This window comes from Zonotrichia leucophrys, chromosome 1 (assembly GCF_028769735.1).
Source record: "Zonotrichia leucophrys gambelii isolate GWCS_2022_RI chromosome 1, RI_Zleu_2.0, whole genome shotgun sequence".
Taxonomy (NCBI): Eukaryota; Metazoa; Chordata; class Aves; order Passeriformes; family Passerellidae; genus Zonotrichia; species Zonotrichia leucophrys.
This window is the reverse complement of record NC_088169.1, coordinates 81,641,460-81,661,138: the sequence shown is the minus strand read 5'-3', so window position 1 is coordinate 81,661,138 and position 19,679 is coordinate 81,641,460. Positions and strand designations below refer to the sequence as shown.

Here is a 19,679-nt window from a genome sequence, read left to right as displayed (position 1 = left end):
AATTGTACCCTGTGATTTACACAATGTCTCTGAGTTTAGGAGTTGTTTATATAAACAAATGAGAACAATCTCTGATTTAAATGACTGATTTACCTTTTTTCTCCTGAATGCTGAAACTCTTCCTGTTATTTTTTTAAGTATGTGAGAGAGGATTTGCCTGTAAAAGGCTCAGACAAGGAGAAAATGAACTAAAATATTTTAAGGCCTGAAACCAATAGCTGGAAAGCTACCTAACTAGGAGCAGTGAGTAGAATCTATCATCAATATTATTTTAGAATCGAAGATTCATAGACACAGTCCAGGAGTCTGGGGTGTTAGGACCTCTGCAGGACTAGGCCACATAAAGTACTTCAAAATAAAATCAGATAGAAGAGTAAAAACAACACAAAAATACATGAAGACAGGAGAATAAAACCAACAGTATCATGAGGTAATATGATATCGACTTTCTGCTCACTATTGCCATGTTTTTAGAAGGAACATAGAGGACAATATCTAAACTGAGATTTTAAAGGAGGATGAGACATTCATGAATCATGAGAGGAAGCATGTGCCAGCTAAAAACAGCTGCCAGGGCAAAGAGTGTTTTGCAGAAATCATCACTTCCTGAAATACTTATGGTCAAAAACATAGTTCATAGTTCACATTACTTTTTGAAAGCTCCTTATGGCTTGATACAGAATAAGGTTAGCATTTCATTTCACAATCAGTATTTTTCTGGGATGAAAAATAACAAAAAAAAAAAAAAAAAAAAAACCTCCCCCAAAAACCTCCAAAACAAAGAAAATAAGTGGTTTTTGGTATTCCTTAAAGCTACTGTGTCTGATTTCAAAGTCCCTTAAAATGCCCAGGTTAAGTTAGTTTTGTTAAAATACTTGTGAGAACTACATTCCCAGTGTAATACAGCTATAATGAATTGAATGATAGTGAGGGGAATGACTAGCAAAAAAAAATTTAAATTAATATAAAGGGAAATTTTTTTAGTTGCAAAGCTTTGTAATTTTGGATTGAAAACCATGTAATTTGTAGTACTCTAGAAAGATTTTTTTAATTCTTGAGGTTTTTTTTCTTCCCAGAAATTTGAATGTATTATTACATTTAGAATGTATTATTACAGCTGAGGATTTTTCAATTCCTAATCTAGCAAGAAAAAGTTGATTTTTCTAAAGTGAATATTTTAAAGAAAAACCATTTTTGATAAAGTTTCAATACAGTTTATGCAACAATGTCATTAATGAATACTGATCAGTAATTTTTTTAAAATAATAATTTATTTCTTTTGAATCAGATGAAGTTTCTGGTTCTTGACCACTGATACAGATTATAATAACAAAGCAAACATGTACAACCTTAGTCATTTTTAGAGAATTAATTTTCAAAAGACAGCAACTCAAAAATACCCTTGCAGATAATCTGCAGGAGTATACGATTCATTTGGGAAGTCATTTACCTTCTTCTGATAGCAAATTCTCAGTTGTTACAAGAATATAAGATTTTAGTATCACTCCATGAGGCTCTGGATTCTGTTTTAAGAGCCCTGAGGGAGAAGGTCACCATTAAAGCTGCTACATATATAGAAGAGAAAGCAATGTTAGAAATGATTTTGTAATTCATCTGTGCATCTGGATCCACCTTGGTCTTTCTCTGATATCTCCCAGACACTAAATCACTAGAAATGTCAGGATGCAGCATCCTCAGACAGAATCGGTGGAGCTGAAATCAAGACCAGGAAACAAATTTCTTCCTTGAAATTTCTCATTAATAACTGTTTTGAACTTTTGAAATTGCAGCCTCCATGGTAGTCGTGGCTGGGAATTCCTAAGCCTGGAAGAATTTTCAGGCACTTGCTTCCTCAGAGTCAGGGGGAAGCATTCAGTCTGTTTGGTAGGCTCAGCAGCTCCTTGGCACATCCAAGTGATAGCTCCTTTTATAGGTAAAAGTCAGCAGAAGATGTCAGAACCTGCCTCTGAGCACAGAGAGAAGGTGCAAAGGTATGCAGGAATGTGAATTTGCTATGCTATTTCTGGGAAAAAAGGATTCAAGGTGAAGAATTTTCTTTCCTGAACATGTGTAAGTTCATACCCTTGAGTAGACTCTCACCATAGACATATCCCTCTTTTATAGAACAGATGCCTGATAAACCTGTCCCTGACTTCACATCTGTGTACCCTTCTGAAGGAAAATGGCATCTCTGTTTTCCCACAAAGGCAATATTCCCATCTGAGAGAGGGATACATAAGTGAAAATTTTATCTTCCCTGATTCTCAGCACACAGTGGAAGTTTGGAGATATTCTCCCCAAATCCCCAGCAGAGGACAATTTTCCTTATCCTTGTGTGAATCACTGTGTACAATGCCTACACCTTGCTACTGGTTATTGGAGTAAGCTCAGGCCAACTTAACACTGCCCTTATTTAAGATGAGTTTTGTGCTATATAATGGTCATATAGAAAATCTAAATTAGGAATGAAATTATGGTATAAAACTACTAGTGCTTATTTTGAAGAGCAGTCATCCCCTTTTCTCTAATATGTATGACTTGAGGCTCAGACAACACTCATGTCAGAGAATCAATGAGGATATAACCTGAGCTCAGGATTAGCATCACCCTTAGAGAAATGTAACAGTCACCACCTGCCGCAAGAAAGCCTCAGATAAAACCCAAGAACTGTTTCCTTGCCTGGGATCTATGCTCTAACCCTGAGCACTTCAGAAGGAAGGTATTAATTTTCGACTTGTCTGTTGGAAGCACCTTGCTGCTTTCCTGTGGTTAGGAATTTCTGCACCTCCCAACCAAATTATTGCTGTTGAACAAAATGCAGGCTCTGTGGTCCCTGCACTATTTCTTTGTTGTAGTTCTCAGGGTGCTCCTTTGGCCCTGTTGGTTTCAGCTGGGAGAGAGGAGTTAATGCTTTGCTGGAGTACAAATCACTTACTCTTCTGGTTACAAGAGCGCAGCTAGACTGAAATAACATGCCATGGAGCTCCTGGCTGACAGCGGGTGAAACTGGCATATTAAGTTCAATGTAGTGCAAAATAAGGGGGGACATGATTAGAAAATACTAATTACTAATTACCTTTACCCAATCCTTGTACTGGGAGGTTCCATGTGACAAGGACTTATGGAGCAGCAAGAAGTAATTAGATTTCTGACAGAGAAAGTGCTTCACAAGTAATTAAGCTGTCTATTTTCTTATTGCTAGATAATATCAGTTATATATCTTATAATAAAAAGAAAAAAATCCATATCAAGTTTCTCAAAAACACAGCTAAGAGATGGCAACTTCAGAAGCAATTCTTTGATTTTTCTTTTTAAAGACCAAAACCAATTGTGCACCAATTGTGCATTCATTAATGCCTTTCTCTGAAGGCAATTTCAAGTAATGAGCTATGAACAAACAACCTGCACTTGTTGTTTTGGTTTCTTGACAGTCCCTTCTATACAAGAGTTTCTAGCTCTTTGTATAAATACTGGTGTCATGTCAAGCAGCTAAATAACACATTTTTGTATAATAATTTTGCTTAAAGCCCCATAAAATCTCTATTAAGTGTAAAAGTAACATCAACCCATTTATTTTGTGACAGTCATCCTCCTCAACATATTGCTGATTTGACATTACATTATAGTATAGTTTTCCTCATGTCTGAAATGCTCAGATAAAATCAGATCTTGAGTGGCTAACATAAATTTTTTTTACTCAGGTAGCATCCATATGATACACATTTGGCTATGATAAGCAAACTGATTTAGCTAAAGCTTGAAACCTTGGAACACATGAAGAGTTTCATAAATATATTTAGTCTACTTTAGGAAAAGAGTAATAATGTTCCTTTTAGTATGTATTGGCATAATTATATTAAAAATCATATCAGCCAATCATATTTCAAAATAGTCAGCATCCAAGATTAACATTGATTTGTACATATCAGCACTTCAAGACATGAAACATAAAAACATACCAGTTAAAACGTATTAAATCACTATGTTTTATAACTATACAATTTCCCAGGACAGAGATGATTTACTCATTATAATTCAGTCTGTCTTTACCTCCTTCAGTGTCACTAACCAACATGAATAAAGGTTGGACAGTATGACTCCTTAGCAAATATAAGCTTTATTAACTTTAGCTCCCTAATTAAAATACTGTTCATTTAATCAATTCTGCTATTACATATTTCTAATATAAAAATTATCAAAAAAGCTCATCTTGGGCTTTATTCCTTGAAATAGTACATGGCTTTTTAATCTGGTCTTCTTGAAAGTATTGAATTCTTGCCACTATTCATAATGTCTTTTCAAGGAAGGAGTGGAGGTAATTCCACCAGAATGGGGTTTAGTGAGTTCTGGTACTTGGTTCACCTTGTCCGTTGCCTTCAGCCTTAACCTCTGGAGAGACAATGGCTTCACTAAAAACTATCAACTCAGCCATAGGGAGGGGGAAATGTGCTGCTATGTGTGCTTTGTCACTTTAATAGAGTGATAGGAAAATTAACTACACCACAAGTTTACGAACCACGGGTTTTCATTTCTCCGAGTAATACTCTTCCATAATCACTCATCAGTGTTAGTGAGATGGGTCCACCTGTGTAAATCTCTGCTGTGTAGGTAATGTTTTTATGTTCAGATCTTCCAGTTGTTCAAGGTACAACTAAATCAACTGATATGTGAAGTTGGAGAAAAAATCTGTGTGTCTGCAGTGAGTCACTAGTCCTGGGTGTCGACTCTGGGATGATGCAGATAAGTCAGAAAAATAAAGAGTTAAAAAGAAGTAATCGAAAATATCATACCCACTTGCTGAAGAGAAAGACAACAGAAAGAAAACAGATTTTAAGTGCTAATCCATACCTTACTGCAAAACTCTATTTGTCAAAGTGTTCATTTTAGAAGAGAAGAAACAGAATTATTTTTTTAAATAAAGAAAATTTTAGGCTCTCTTAACTTCATTAATCAAAATTCTGTAGCTTTTTTAAAGGTCAGAAAATTTCAAGCATAACGCTAATTTTCATTCTATTCCAAGTGCCTTTAAATTTTTCTAGGAATATATACTGGATCACATTTTTCATTTTAGCTTTAATGTTTTAAAAGTTATATTATAGCATGTAGACTGCAGCAAATTGAAATAACAATGCTGGGGTTAAGATCTACATTTATTTTTACCTCTTGAGTTTATGCTTTTGAGAAGAAAGCATCCAATCTCTTCTCAAGATTGAATAAAAAATATTTTCATTGTTCCAAGGGTATTTTTGATTCCTTTTCTTAGAATTGGAAGAGCCTCTCATTCTCAAAAGAGTCTTACATCAGGAAATTCTCTGATTGCTGCCTGTCACTCTCAGAAGACATATTTGTAGAGAACAGTCTTAAGTCAGCCACCCATAGATGTCTTCCATTCTGAATTTTAATAAGCTGTGAGATAAAACAGAACTTCTTAGTCAAATATAAAATCAGAAGCATACATCTCTTGAGTGAGAACAGAGAGGCACCCACAGATACACACAATTTCTCAGCAATGCCTCTGACTTTTCATGCAGAACTGCAAGCACAGGTCTCTTGGCAATATGGAGCTATTTTTGAGGTTGCCTTACTGTCTATTTTTCAACCGTGTAGGTCATCTCATGAATTTGTCATTTTGCAATGAAAATAAACCTTATATAATTCTTCAGGATTGTTTGACATCTCTTTTTCTGTACTTTGCCTCGTGTCTCATTTCTGCTGGGATAATAGAGATCTCGTGCTGTTCCAAAGTGTAAAATCTGTTTTCTGTTCATACTGAAAGTTGTCAAAGCAGAACAAGGGTAAGCATAAGTCTTCAAATATAGAACTTGCAGTCTTAGAAACTGCTTCCTTTGTTCCCCTGGGTAGGACAAGGAGTAATGGGCTTAAAAGAATTGTGGGTTTGATGTTAGGAAGAGTATAAGGAGTAGTTACACTTGGGAAGAAGCAGACTGAGAGGGCTGTAAATTTTTGTCTTTGAAATACTTTAAGCAGATCTATCTGAGATGGATCAAGCATGAATTGGTAGAGATGAATCAGTGTAGAAGTAAAAGACTTGAAGAAGCCACTGTCTTTTTACACAGTGCTGAGGCACAATTCCATTCAAACATACTGACTAACAAAGCTACCTTCCTTTGGCTGTTAATGCTAGTTGTAGGTGAGAAAGAGTAGACCTTTACTTACAGGAAGTAAATCATTCAATTGAACACACATGATTTGTCATGACAAGGTTAGAGGGAAGGGATGCCATCCAGAGGGAATCTGACAGATTTGAGAGCTAGACCCATGTGGACCTCATGAAGGTAAACAAGGCCAAGTGCAAGGGGCAATCCCAAACACAAGTACAGGCCGTGCAAAGAATGGATTGAGAGCAGCCCGAAGGAGAAGGGCTTGGGGCTGTTGCTGGATGATGTTGTTGCTCAACATGATCCAGCAATGTGAACTCCCAGCCCAGAAATTCAAACTCATCATGGGCTGCAGCAAAGTATGCATGAAGGAACATGATGAGGGAAGTGATTCTCCCCCTCTGCTCTCATGAGACCCTGGACTGCTGCTTCCAGCTCTGGGGTCCTAACACAGGAAGGCTGTGGACCTGATAGAGGGAATCCTGAGGAGCGCCAGAAAGATAACCACAAGGGCTTCCCTGACAAAGGTGCCAAGAATTCTCCAGGAGAACTTTGCTCTATCCTAGCCTTGTGCTACTTTTTGCCATTCATTTGCTTCTGACCACTCCCAGAAATAACAAATTGGTTTGAAGGAATTTTGATCTGACCTGGTAGAGTATTTTCTAATGCTACATTTTCAGATGTGTAGAAGGTGTGCTTACTTGCCAACGTGCACATTTGGAAATTCTTTATTGTTTGCTTGATGCCATGGTAGACATCCACCCCAATACCACCACCAGCACCCATCCTAAGAAATACATATAATTCCTGAAACACCAAAATGAAGACATTCTTCCAAATAGGTGTAGAGCTTACTCCCATGCCCACTACCTGATCTACATTAGTGACTGCAAAATGGAACAGCAAGGTGCAATATTTATTAGAATCAGGTCAGATAGGTACCGAGAAAAAAAAAAAATAAAAGCATAAAATAAGGATTTTAAAGTCAGGTGGATTGATTTGCTTTCAGCTTGTGGAGTCTAAACCACAGAAAGGAAATTATGCTTTTTTGCATCATTGCACAAACAGCTTTGACCAACCACTTCACTGCTTCCATCTGTAGCAGGACCCTGCTGCTATTGCTCACCCTGAGGGTCTCTGAGCCATGAGGCTGCCTCAAATGGAGACCACAAAGCTCAAAACTAAGTTATTCTTTGCCCTCTAGTCTGCTTTATTTCTAAAGGCTCTGTTTGCATACAGGAGGGAAGACAACTTTTCACTTCCCTAATTTCTTTTTCATCTCTAGAAAGCAAACTTTGTTTTGCTGTTAAGTTTCTGGGTTTTTTGGGTAGCAATGAAGATTCTGACTTAATGTTGTTATTTACAGTACATTTAATTACTAGATATACAATGATACCTTGGGCTACACGTTCATGCCTGAACAAGAGAACAGAGATAAATAATGAGTGGGCAGCAGATAGCTGTTCTGTCTTAGAGAAAACATCTTTCAGATGAGGCTGCACTGGACTCCTGCCTACTGCGGATTAAAGAAAAAGGATCAGACTGTTCATACAGGATAGGTTGCACAATTTTTACTCTAACAATACCTTTTCACCTGCTTATTTTGAAGGAAATATCTGCACATTTATATTGTATTTGTCTTTCACAATTTTGTCACAGGTTAGGCAGCAAGAAGTATTCTAGATAGAAGTATTTTGTCTGATTAATACTTCCCTGAAGTAGCAGAAACAACCAAAAATTAATCTAGAGCACATTTCAGGTCTACAAAATTTCATATCCTTATTTATTTTACAAGAACTTCTTCACCAGTTGGACTTGTACAAAGATAGAAAAAGGCATGTTAATCCACACCACACAGCATACTTTCTGGAAGGAAATTGCTACATCCTTTACAGTGAGATCTTTCTTCATCCAACAAACACTTTTTTTAAAATCTCACAAAAGATTTCTTTTAAACTGTTAAAAAGAACTCATTTCCCTCAGATCGTCTATCTTGTTTTCATTTTCCTTCAGCTATAGTTGCCCTTTTTAGTTGCTAACCAGCTTTTTTTCATATATATTTCTGAGTTTCCTATCAGCTGAATTACTCTGGGGACCTCCTGGAAGTAATGCTTCTCCACATTTTATTCTTCCTTCGTATCCTCATTTTGACTACTTACCTTCTGCTTAGCTCATTAGTTGCAATATCTCTTAAAATCAATATCTATTTCCTCCATCTCCTCAGGAGCTAAGCAGATATCTTATGAGGAGAGGTGAATTGTGATAGAGAATCCCTTTGTTGTTCTGAGGAGAATGGGCACTGCTTCAGTGTCCTTCTGCCCTCTTGCAGAGCCTGCCTTGAATTGCTTTGATCATCACAATGCTAGAAGTGGGGTCCTGCCCTCACCCATCTTCATCCGGACATGCTCTGCAGCCGTGGCATGCTTCAGAGGCACGGCCCAAGGCATCCCAAGCCACAGACCTCACATATCACAGAACAGAGTGAATCCTGAAAATGCAGGAGCTGGTTCTTCATCTTTCCAAGGACATTACAGTGCATGGAAATCAAGTCCTGAGTACTTCAAAGAAGATGGAAACTCTGAGGGATACCCTGCAGCTCTAGATTTCCCATGCCTTTGCTGTAGATATTGCAGTCAAGTCACAGTTTTATGTTATTTCTGTAAATCCTGGCTAAGTTAGGTATCTAAGAGTCATGTAGAGATTAAATCAGACTGATAAATTTTGGCCATGTTTCTTCAGCTGGACAGCTGAAAATCAGAATCAGTCCTAGAGCCTAAGGACATATTTCTATCTCTGCTAAATGTTTTTATTCATTGTGTATAATTTTGTCTTTTAACACCACAGAAAAACTGGATAATTTTAATTAACTTTTTTTTGATCAGATATGATAGTGAATACAGTAGTAAATCTGCATCTCCATATGCATACGTGAACATGTGAAGCAAGTGGAAGTCCCAGTAATTTCTGGAAGAGAGTACTGCTTGTGGAATGTCATTTGGAAGCTGGAGATATTGGATATTGATAGGACAAAATAATTCCAGCAAGCAAAAAAAAAGAATATAATTATTTAGTGCTGTGGTAGTGTTTTCTGAATCCATTTCATTTAGGACAGTAATAGTCAATATTTATAATTTCTGTTGCAACTAATAATTTCTAATTTATTATGAAAAATCATGTGACTTAGTACTAAGGTACTTAGTCATTCTGAGACAAGTTTTGGAATTCCTGCAGATGAAAGGCATCAAATAAAATGATTATTGTAGAGAAATATCACAGACACTTTGTCCAAAGATCAGAAACTAGATGTTAAGAGGAGCAGGATGAAGGTGGGTGCACAACAAAAAAGACAATTTCACCTGTTGGGTGTCAATATTAAATAAAATGAGGAAAAACTGGAAATCATGTACAACCAAGGTGGTTTCATCTACACAATTAATATTCCATGTTTCCTTCTGAAATCTGTTTCAAAGTTATTCTGCTATGTGAATGTATTATTTATTCTCAAATTAATTTATCTGTACGGATATCTCCTGGCATATGACTTCCGGATGACAGAAGCAGTAAAGAAAAACAGGTGAAGCCCCGGTGTCCACATCTCAATTAAGTTGAGTAATGGTTAATTTAAAATAACATTTTTTTTTCACATTTGAAAGTCAGCACACTCGCCTTTGCATTTGAGGTTAAGTCTCATTCTTCAAGGTGCATGTGGTAAATATTTGCCAAGCACTCAAAATGTTTTCCATGAATCAAAAAGCTCTGGAATGTTACAGTCACTAATGACATGCCATCTTGCATATCTGTCACAAGCAGGCAATGCAATTTCAGAAACTGCATAGTAGGTCAAGAGTGCAGAGTTTATTGAAAGGTATCTTTTTATCTATCCAATTATTATCTATCCAATATTTTTGCAAGGCTTTGGATTTAAAATATTAGGGATGAATCCAAATTAAAAATGGAACATAAAGGAAAGTGAAGAGGAAGTGGAAATATTGATTTATTTATGATTTCCCATAAATCTACTGTTTGCCTTTGTGATTTTAGTTCTTTCTGTGCATTGGGAAAAGAAACAAAATAATTCTCCACTTAACAAAACAACAGGGAAGAATATTTGGGGCAACAAAAGGGTATTCATTAGTAGAGGTAGCTTTTCTTGTAAGCCCATGGCATTCCAGTGAACGGCACTCTCACTACACTTGGAATGCCCTTTTATAACCTTCTCAGTGGAATGGGTAGTCCAGAGCAACTCCAGGATCAGACAAGGAGTGAAAGTATAAATCATATCCTAGTCCATTTTCCTGCACAGAATTGCAAGAAAAGTTAATTTCATGACTCTTCTTTAATTTCAGATGAAGCACTTTTTCCTTAGAGCACTCAGAACCATCTGTTCTTTTCAAAATCTTGCTTCTTGTCTTTTCCCCTGACAAATGATGCACAAAAAGGTCCCCAGTACAATCTGCTTGTATGATCTGGGTTTATACTGGTGTCACATCCATCCCAGGTCAGTGCCTTACGTCATTCTCTACAGAACCAACCAACAACCCTAGCTTCTGACCAACAGGTAAATATTCACAGACAACAGAGTCCAAGAGTCAAAAACCAAGAGAGCACATAGGAAAGTCATGGAAAACAGATATTTAAATCCCTACAGGAACTCAGATTATCACTGTAAATGATATAATTGTTTTATGCCCCATCTATGTCAAGAAGTGCTTTAAAGTTCTCTGTTTTTTCTGTTCCTTTTTTCTTTTGCCTCTGCCTCAAAACCTAGAGATTAGCCCATAGTGGAAGGAGAACATTTCTCATAAGAATGAACATTTTTTTGAAACATTATTACTCCACAACTTCCTACCCCCTACACATGATTCTTGCTGCATGGCAGAAACACAAAACTGCTCTACAGACTCAGGGTGACTCAAAGCCTAACAAAAGTCCTCAGGTGGCAAAATTAGTTAGTTTTTATTTGTTTATGCTTTTGGTTTATTTTTCCCTGGCTTATAGCTGATTTTGATATCAAATTGGACACAAAGCTGTTGAAAAATACTGGATGCTCAAAGATCCTTGGGAACTCTGAAGTGCAGAGCCAAAGTAGAGAGACTATATCTCTCCAGCCATCCTTGTCTGATGCAGCAATTACTGGCTGGGGCATATCAACCTATGCCTGAGTAGACACTTCTCAGCCATTACCTTGGAATCTCTGGTAATAAATAAAAGGATAGAAAAAATCCCTATGCTTTCCTTTTTCTTTCTTTGTAAACACTTCCAGTTCTTGCTGCATTTTTCACAATTAAATTGTGTAGTAGTGCCACAGGCATGGATACACCCTAAATGGTCAGTTACAATTAAGGATTTTTGTTTCAATTGGAAAGACTTTACAGTTTAATTTTCTAAGAGAAGCTATCACTTTCAATTTACTCAATGGAAGTCATATACCGAATAACAACTGTCTATAATTACTCATGACAATTTCCACTGCAGCTAGAAACAGGTATTTTTCACAAAGAAACTAAACAAAACAGACAAAACAAACAAAAACTTGAAGCAAAGCCTTAAAGCCTGTTCTCTTTAGGCCTTGCTTTTTTTTGAAGAGATAATCTGAATTGCTCTACTCTAATTCATTGTCAGCAATTTCTGAAGTCCTTATTCATAAAAGCATCTCAGGGGGCTAAACTTAGCACTGTTGTACATAAATCCCATAAAAAATTATGTACAGTTTGGAGTCTGGAGTAGTTAAGGGCCAACATATTCTTTTTAAAGCAATGCTTATGTGCTTCTAAATTTGGGTACTGCTGCAGATAGTTGACAATTTCTTGTATTTAGGGCAGAAGATAGCAAACATCCTATGGCACCAGATTCAGCTAGAGATAGTGGAGGTGGCATTTGCTCCAATCTACTCTAAACAACTGACAAGTAGTCTTTTCCAGCAAAGGTAGTTATCAAGAGAATCTTTGTACAAGCCCTTTGCCAGAATATGATTTCTCTGAGCTACTTACAAACAAGGGACCTAAGAAGGTCCTATTTTGCTCAATTAACTGTAGAGCAAATACTGATGGCTACATGGAAGTGTCTAAATTATAGACATCTATAAATGTTCATGTGAATTTCACCTTGAGGATCATGGTCCCTTTGGGTGTCTGTCCAGAAAAGGACCAAGACAGTACACGGAAGTCCCTACAGATAAAATGTATTAGAAAAGAAGGATGGAGACAGTTGCCATGTATCGGAGAAAGAATTAAGAAATTCCCATCTGAAAATGCCAATATGTAGGCTGAAGTCAAAGACTAGGGGCAGAGACAAGAGCCACAGTGGTTTGCTTTCCCCTTTGCCCAAGGGGGAAGGGCAGCTGTGTGCAACGGGGCAGACTGGGAACAGAGGCTGGTGTCCTACCAGTTGGACAGACTCAGTTTCCCAGCAGCCAAGACAGTCCTTGAAAGTTTCCCTGGAGGTCTTACCATGACTTCTGGTTTCACTAACACCATTTTACTTGTATTCCCATAGGGTTCATGCTTGGGACAGCAACAGGTCATCCTTCTAATAATGCACTGAAGAGGCACCGAGTAGATTAGTTGACTAGTTGACTCCCAGTATACTCCCTTTTGTTTTCAATACATCATTTTTCCTGTCTTGTTTTGGATCCACTTGCTGAATAAGGGGAAAATTTAAAGATCCCTTTAGGTTCACATCAATAACTTCTTTGCTTATGAGCCCAGGATTTCTTCCTTCTAGATGAACACACAGTAAGAGACTTTTTTTTCTTCCTGTGACAGTTAGGAAAGGAAATACTGATATCCTAGAGCTAAGAGAAAGGATTACCTATATATTGCCCTTAGGACGGTATGCACATCAACACACTGAATCCGGAAGAAAAGGTGACAGTTAACAAACTCTGTTTTGGGAAATCCTGTTTCAGGTACACCCAGAGGCCATATCAGCAATCTTTAACACAGACTTCCTGGAGTGAGACACAGCTTCAGGCTGTGTAAGTACACAATGTATTTTAAACTGCAGTGAACAAAATGGTGATATAGATCAAAGATTTTTGTGCCAGCTTTCCCTTACTCATCACTGCTTGGTGTGGCCAAGCAGACTTGTGTTTTCTTGGCATGTCATGAGAATGATGCATGTCTTTATAGAGTTTGTACTGCTATGACAGAGCTGACATTAATCCCTATCTTTTAGATATGCACAGGTATAGGAGAGGCCAAGAGTCTGTGCTGCATGTGCTTCATGTCCAGAAAATGTGATAGTTATCTTTTTTTTGCCCTGCTGACTAAAACAGCAGGCTATAACTGCATGGTTTTACTCACCTGCCTAGCAGCAAGAACTCCCCAGCGAGTCCCAGGCGCCTCATGGCCATCAGGAGGCCTCTGACAGTCATGCCCTCACAGAAGCAGGCGACCACTCTTGCCTTGGGCAGGTGACTCCGGAGCTTTCTCAGCAGCTTGTCAAAGCTCTGCTCGCCAGCATTGCTGTAGATCTTGTAGGAGTGTGCAATGCAGATCCCTTCCTTGGCCGCCATGTCTTTGAAAGCTTCCATTCCACTTTCACCATAGTTTCCTAAATCCAAATAGAAACACAAATGCATATATTAAAATCTGTGGCAGCTTTACTTCCTTGGGAAACACCAGATATTTTAAATGTGTTACATATCTGCAGAGAGATCACTGTACCAATCTTAACAATATCACTTTAATCTTTTGCTTAGTCAATTTTTCAAGACAAGGTCAATAAATTTTCCTGGAAAATTCATGGCTCTTCAAGAGACTGCATCTCTGCTTAAACTAAAGGCTGTTGAGTACTTCACTACCTGTAAGGATCTGGTCCATAATGTGTACAATAGTGTATATACAAATGGCAGTCTCTTCTGATTCTCTTAAACTGACTGATGTGGCCAAATTCTCTGTGATTTACTTCAGTAAATTAAAAAAAAAAATACATTGAGAACTAAATTTTAGGTGCAATATTTTAAATATATGCAAAAAAAAGCTCACAATATCACCTAATTAATAATGCAATCTGAAAAGCAATATTTTTTTTTAGTCAGAGTGAAAAGTAAAATTTGCTTTGCTATTCTCCAATAGAAGCAAAAACTTCTATTGGAGAATAAATAATTAAATTGAGGATTAGCATTACAGGGATCACTAGAACACAGATGAACTCAATGTGCTTTAATATTTTTCTGGGTTTTCTTCCTGTTTGTTTGTTCTGAATTAAATTTCAACCAGTGGGAAATACTTCATATTTTCTTTCCATATCCTTCTTCCTCTATGGAGATAAACTGGTAATAGATATTAACAGACAGATACTTTTTTTCCTTTATTCTGTTTTAGCACAGACACTTTCTTCACTGCCAGGCCTACACAAAAGTCACAGTGCTTAAACCGTGGATGTACTGATACCACTGACAGTCACCCTGACCAGGATTGTGTGTCTGCTTCCCCGTGCTTGTCCATCTGGCTGTTGAAATCTGTTTCATGTCTCATTTAAACAAGGAGGTCTCTGAGGCAGGAAATCTTTCTCAAAAGTAATGTCTTTGAGGCAGGAAATCTTTCTCAAAAGTAATGTCTTAAACCCTCAGTAATATTCCACAGAAATACAATCAGTTAATTAATTAATAAAACTGGGAGTGTCAAGTGATCAAGTTGCAAGAAACCACTGATCGTTCACAAATTTGTTAGCTTGCAAAGGGAAGAATCTGTAAGAAAAATACTCTCTTACCAGCAGAATTACAAGTACACAGGAGCACTGACAGTGAAAATGCATGTGAAGCAGTGAGGATCAGACAGGGATTTGGACTGTTGTCTGTTTTTTTTTTTACTTTAGACATTGGAGCCATCAAGAATTCATCTTGCCCACCTGAGGAGTCATCCCTGTCACTCTGGGGCTACAGCTCAAGGGTCAGGGGTTTTGTTACACTCAGAGCTGAATATGAATTTAAAAACAGTGCTCAGTTTTAGGATCTTACCATCCAAATATTCAAAAGAGGAAAAGAACAAGAAGACAGGAAGTAACATTATCTTTCTTTCACACCAGCAATGATTCCCTGAGACCCTGAGATCACTAAATTTCCAAATTGCGCCCAACCAAAATGGCAACCTGAATGCAGGTCTTTCTACCTGAAGGTAGACCCTTGCCTGAAAGGTCTTCAATTTTCTTCCTTGCTGTGATTAGGTCTAATGGAAACCACATTATCATGCAAATTGTGCGTGGACAAAATGCCATTTAAACCCAGTTGTTCCAGTGCTTCTTGAGAGTAGTAAATCAGGAGTCCACAGTGCTTACCCCTGTGTCATGCCCTTAAGGCAAACTGAGTTTCCTGTATTACATGAGCATCAAGTGATTCCCATGGGACACTGAAATAGTTCATCTAGAGGTCAAAACCATGGTGTCTCGTGAAATATGTATTATAGCTGCCAAAGCCAGCCTGAAGGAAAAATTGAGGTCAGTCATATTTAACTCCCAGCAGACCCATAGGTCTTCAAAAATAAAATTAAGCCATCTGACAGGAAATAAACTACTTTGTTTAAAATTATTTTAATTTCAGTCACTCTGGATCAACATTAAATACTCTATTTCACTTTTTCTAACAGAAGATGAAAAGAACAAGGAAACATTGTCAATCTTTGCCATAGAAGATGTAAGCTTGAGGAAAAACTATATATCTCAATATTCTGGTTTTGGCTGTGATAGTTAATTTTCTTCACAGTAGTTAGTATAGTGCTATGTTTTGGATTTGTGCTGAACACAGGGTTGATCATATACAAATGTTGTGTTGCTGTGCAGGTCTTACACAGAGACAAGCCCTTTCTACTTTTCATGCTCTCATGCTGGTGAGGAAGTTGGGGCTACATGGGAGGCTGGGAGGAGACACAGCTGGGACAGGTGACCCCAGCTGATCAAAGGGATATTCCAGACCATGTGGCATCATGCTCAGTACATAAAGTTCGGGGAAGAAGGAGAGAGGGAAGATGTTTGGAATGATGGTGTTTGTCTTCTCAAATCACCATTACATGTGATATGGCCCAGATTTCCTGGAGACAGCTAAACATCTCATGGGAATTAGTGATTTAATTCCCTGATTGCTTTGCTTGTGTACACAGCTTTTCTTTACCTATTTAACTGTCTTTATCTTAAACCACGTGTTCCTTAGCTTTTACTTTTCTGATTCTCTCCCCAATTCTGCTGGTAGGGGAGTTAGTGAGAAGCTGCCTAGTGCTTCATTGTTGGCTGGGGTTAAATTATGACACCAAAGACACTGAAATTCTGAAGATCTCATTCTCTGTCAGAAAACTCTGGAAAATTCCCAGCCAGGTCTAGTTGACTTACAGAACTGCATATCTTTTATGTTGTAAATACTGCAGTATTTGCTTGAAAGTGTTATAAGCATTAAAACTTTTCTGTTTGAATTCTGTTATCCTCAGGCTTGGGATAAAGTTGACAATAGGTTTAATTACAGTACTGAAAAATAGCAGGTCTTTTAGACAGCACAAAGTGCATTAACTCCTTTCTAATCCAATAAAATCTGCTTGAGCACAAACACCCTGGTTTCATCAAGCATCGAGACAGGGAGATTTTATGAAACCATACAAAAAGTTATGTGTCATCCAAAATGATACGAAACATGTTAAACTATCAGTAGTTCTTAGGAAAATGTTATGTTCTTAACATTTGGAAGAAAATACATCCTGGCAGTCCAAATCTGAGAGTCACTGAGGTCTCCAACTGGGAAAGCTACAGCTCTATGACACGGGTTCAAGAGAGATTTGATAAAAACAGAAAGCAGCTTTGCTTCAAGACACATACAAATACACCAGTGGTGCTCTTGCCTTGCTGATTAAACTCTATGCAATTAATTATTCATAGTGAATTCTCCTGTTGTGCAAGTGTTTTGGTGAGGTGTGTATATCTTGTATGAGCTATACTGTGGGGATAATGAACACTCCATGACAGAAAAAGAAAATCTTTTCTGTTAAATTTTTTTGCACCATATATTAGCAAAAATTTCGTCTGGGTTCTCTTTCTGAATAAAACATGTATGTGCATAAATATATACATTTAGCATTGAGTAAATGAGAGTGGGAAAGAAGGTAAGATATATTCTGTCATTGCCTTGACGATGTAAGGTTCTTAGTGGAAGAGAATTTCCATGCTTTCTGTATGGAACTGGCCTCCCCAAGGACAAGATTCTTCAGTATACCTATAGCAGTACTACCAGAACTGCCTCAGCTAGAGCAAGTTTCCACCAATGGGGAAGTTCCTACTGTTCAGCCAAGTCTATGACACAAGAAAAAGGATATAGAGGCTTCAGGATTTACACAAATGGATGGACAATGGTGATGCCTTATGTAGCTTGTAGTTTCACTTCCAAGTGCAAATTAATTCAGAACTCCTCAACTGGAAACAAACTAACATTTTTTGGTGAGTCCCATATGATGAAAGTTGCCTACATCCTGGGAATTTATCCATGTATCTATTTTGTTTTGTCTTCTAAATTTAAAGAAAATTCTGAAGGAAATGTTCAACAGAAGGGGGGGGGGGGATTGATTTACTCTTGCTTGCTTAATTCGGGTTCATCAGAAAAGACTCCCAAACAACACAAGCTGGATCTCAAGTACAGTCAATTTAAATTCAGCTCCTCTTAAATTCAGCCCCACCAAACTCCATCTCCATTTCAGTATTTGGAAACTGGCACCTTTATGCTGCTACTGGTTCTGCTGGAGGGCGTATCACAGTTTTTCAGTTGATGTTCCTGTCCTCTTGAAATTTTTTCTGCAGTGCTATAATCAGAACTATTAGCAGTAGATGGTTTTTGTAAATGTGTGCTCTTGGCAACAAGTGGTAGCTGGGTTCTTTTAGAATACTGGCCTGGATCCTGCATGTTGCCTACCTGAACACCTGGCCCTAAGCCCAGTCAAAAGCTACTCCCATATGTCACTTCATGTTTTTTTTATAAAAGCAATTACATCATCGTGCGAAAGACTTGTCCCTGCTGCAGAGTTGGAATTTTGTTCAAAACTCAAGCATATGTGTCCCCACCTACAGTCTAACTATAACAATCTGTTGGTTCCACTTCCCATGAATCAGTACTAGAAACTATTAAGAAGCTTAAAAAGAACAGATTGTGCTTTTTTTCCAGATGATGCTTAATATAGTACAGCACATAACAATATTTCAATCTGATAGAAAAGGGTCAGGCAAACTGCAGGCAGCTCTTGCTTCCCCTCCTGCTCCCAGCTGAGCCAATTAAACTACCTAACCATAACCCATTAAGATCTTATGTGCATTACAAAGCAAAACAACAATGTTTTAATTCTTAAAATATTTAGCAAAATGTATTGACATCTGCCCTATCAGATTAAAGGTTATCAATAGGAGGTGAAAAGTCTCTACTGTCAAATGAAAGAACAAACTGTGTTTTCTCCTGCCCAGGAATTTTTGGGATGTCATGCATGCCTTTTTGCATAAAAGAGCTTTTTTTATTCATAGCTGAACCCGCAAATTGCTATCAACCACTTCTTTTGTTTAAGATATTTTCATTGACCATAGATGAGCATCAACCTTTAGAAGAGTTTTAAGATGTAGGATTTTTTCTGGCAGGTCACAGTGAAAATTCACAAAGCAAAAGAAGAGGAGCCTTGACTGGAACAGAAGAAATGCATAATGTCATTCATTAGGCTGGTAATAATCCTACCTGTCACAAAGCATATTTATTTAAGCAGAAATACTCATTATTTTTCTAGACAAGGAAGAACAAACCAGAATAATATTCTATGTTGTGTCTGAGCCACAGAAAAGAAGTCAAGACAGGTTAAAATCTGCAGTATGTGTTTTGAAAGAAATAAAGGGAATACAGATCTTCATTTTCCTCTAGTTTCCACTTGCACCAAAAGGATGAACTTTGCAAGAAATATATAAAGAAAAGAAGGTATAGCTTTGATATAATTTTGAAAATGCATGTGGGAGAAATACCATATATTTATGAAAGGCAACATGTTGGTTGATTAGCATGACGCTCTTCCCAAAAGTTGAAGATATGGGCATGTTTCCCAAATGGAAATGTTAGACGTGTGCTTGACTGTTACAATTCAAATTAATAATGGAAAAACACCAGTAGTACCTGCTACTACCTGCTAGATATTTTCTACATTTTGCTCTTTTGACTATGGGTCTTTTAAAATACCTCACTATCAAGAATAGGGGCATAAACCAAGTCTTTTGAGCAGCTGGAGCAACCACATGCCACCGATACAACATGATCAAAATTACAGCCTTCTGTGTAGTTATGTCTGCAAATAGAACATGACAATAGAGTGTTACTTTATTCTAAAGAGTACAAACCAAATGAAATCAAAACACATATGCCTGAAATTCTGGAGTTGTCTCTATGTATTTAAAAAAAACAAACCAAATTCTTTTCATCTGATCCAAATACTTAAATGATTTTTAGATGGTATTTAGGTTTCTATATTAAATATATATGTGTAAAACAATAAAAAATAAAATTAAAAGTTCATTTTGAAAGCAAGCCATTAAAAACAACTTAAATGAGAATAGTTCCTCCAA

At 37.4% G+C, this 19,679-nt stretch overlaps 1 protein-coding gene across 10 annotated transcripts in view; it reads right to left on the bottom strand.

Annotated features, from left to right (window-relative positions):
- GRM5 (glutamate metabotropic receptor 5) overlaps positions 1-19,679 on the bottom strand; it is a 244,548-nt gene that overhangs the window by 121,767 nt on the left and 103,102 nt on the right. For all 10 annotated transcript variants that reach the window (XM_064719218.1, XM_064719227.1, XM_064719256.1 and 7 more), the window contains one exon: positions 13,424-13,673. In XM_064719218.1, the coding sequence (XP_064575288.1) occupies positions 13,424-13,673 (250 nt within the window). The remainder of the gene's footprint in view (positions 1-13,423; positions 13,674-19,679) is intronic.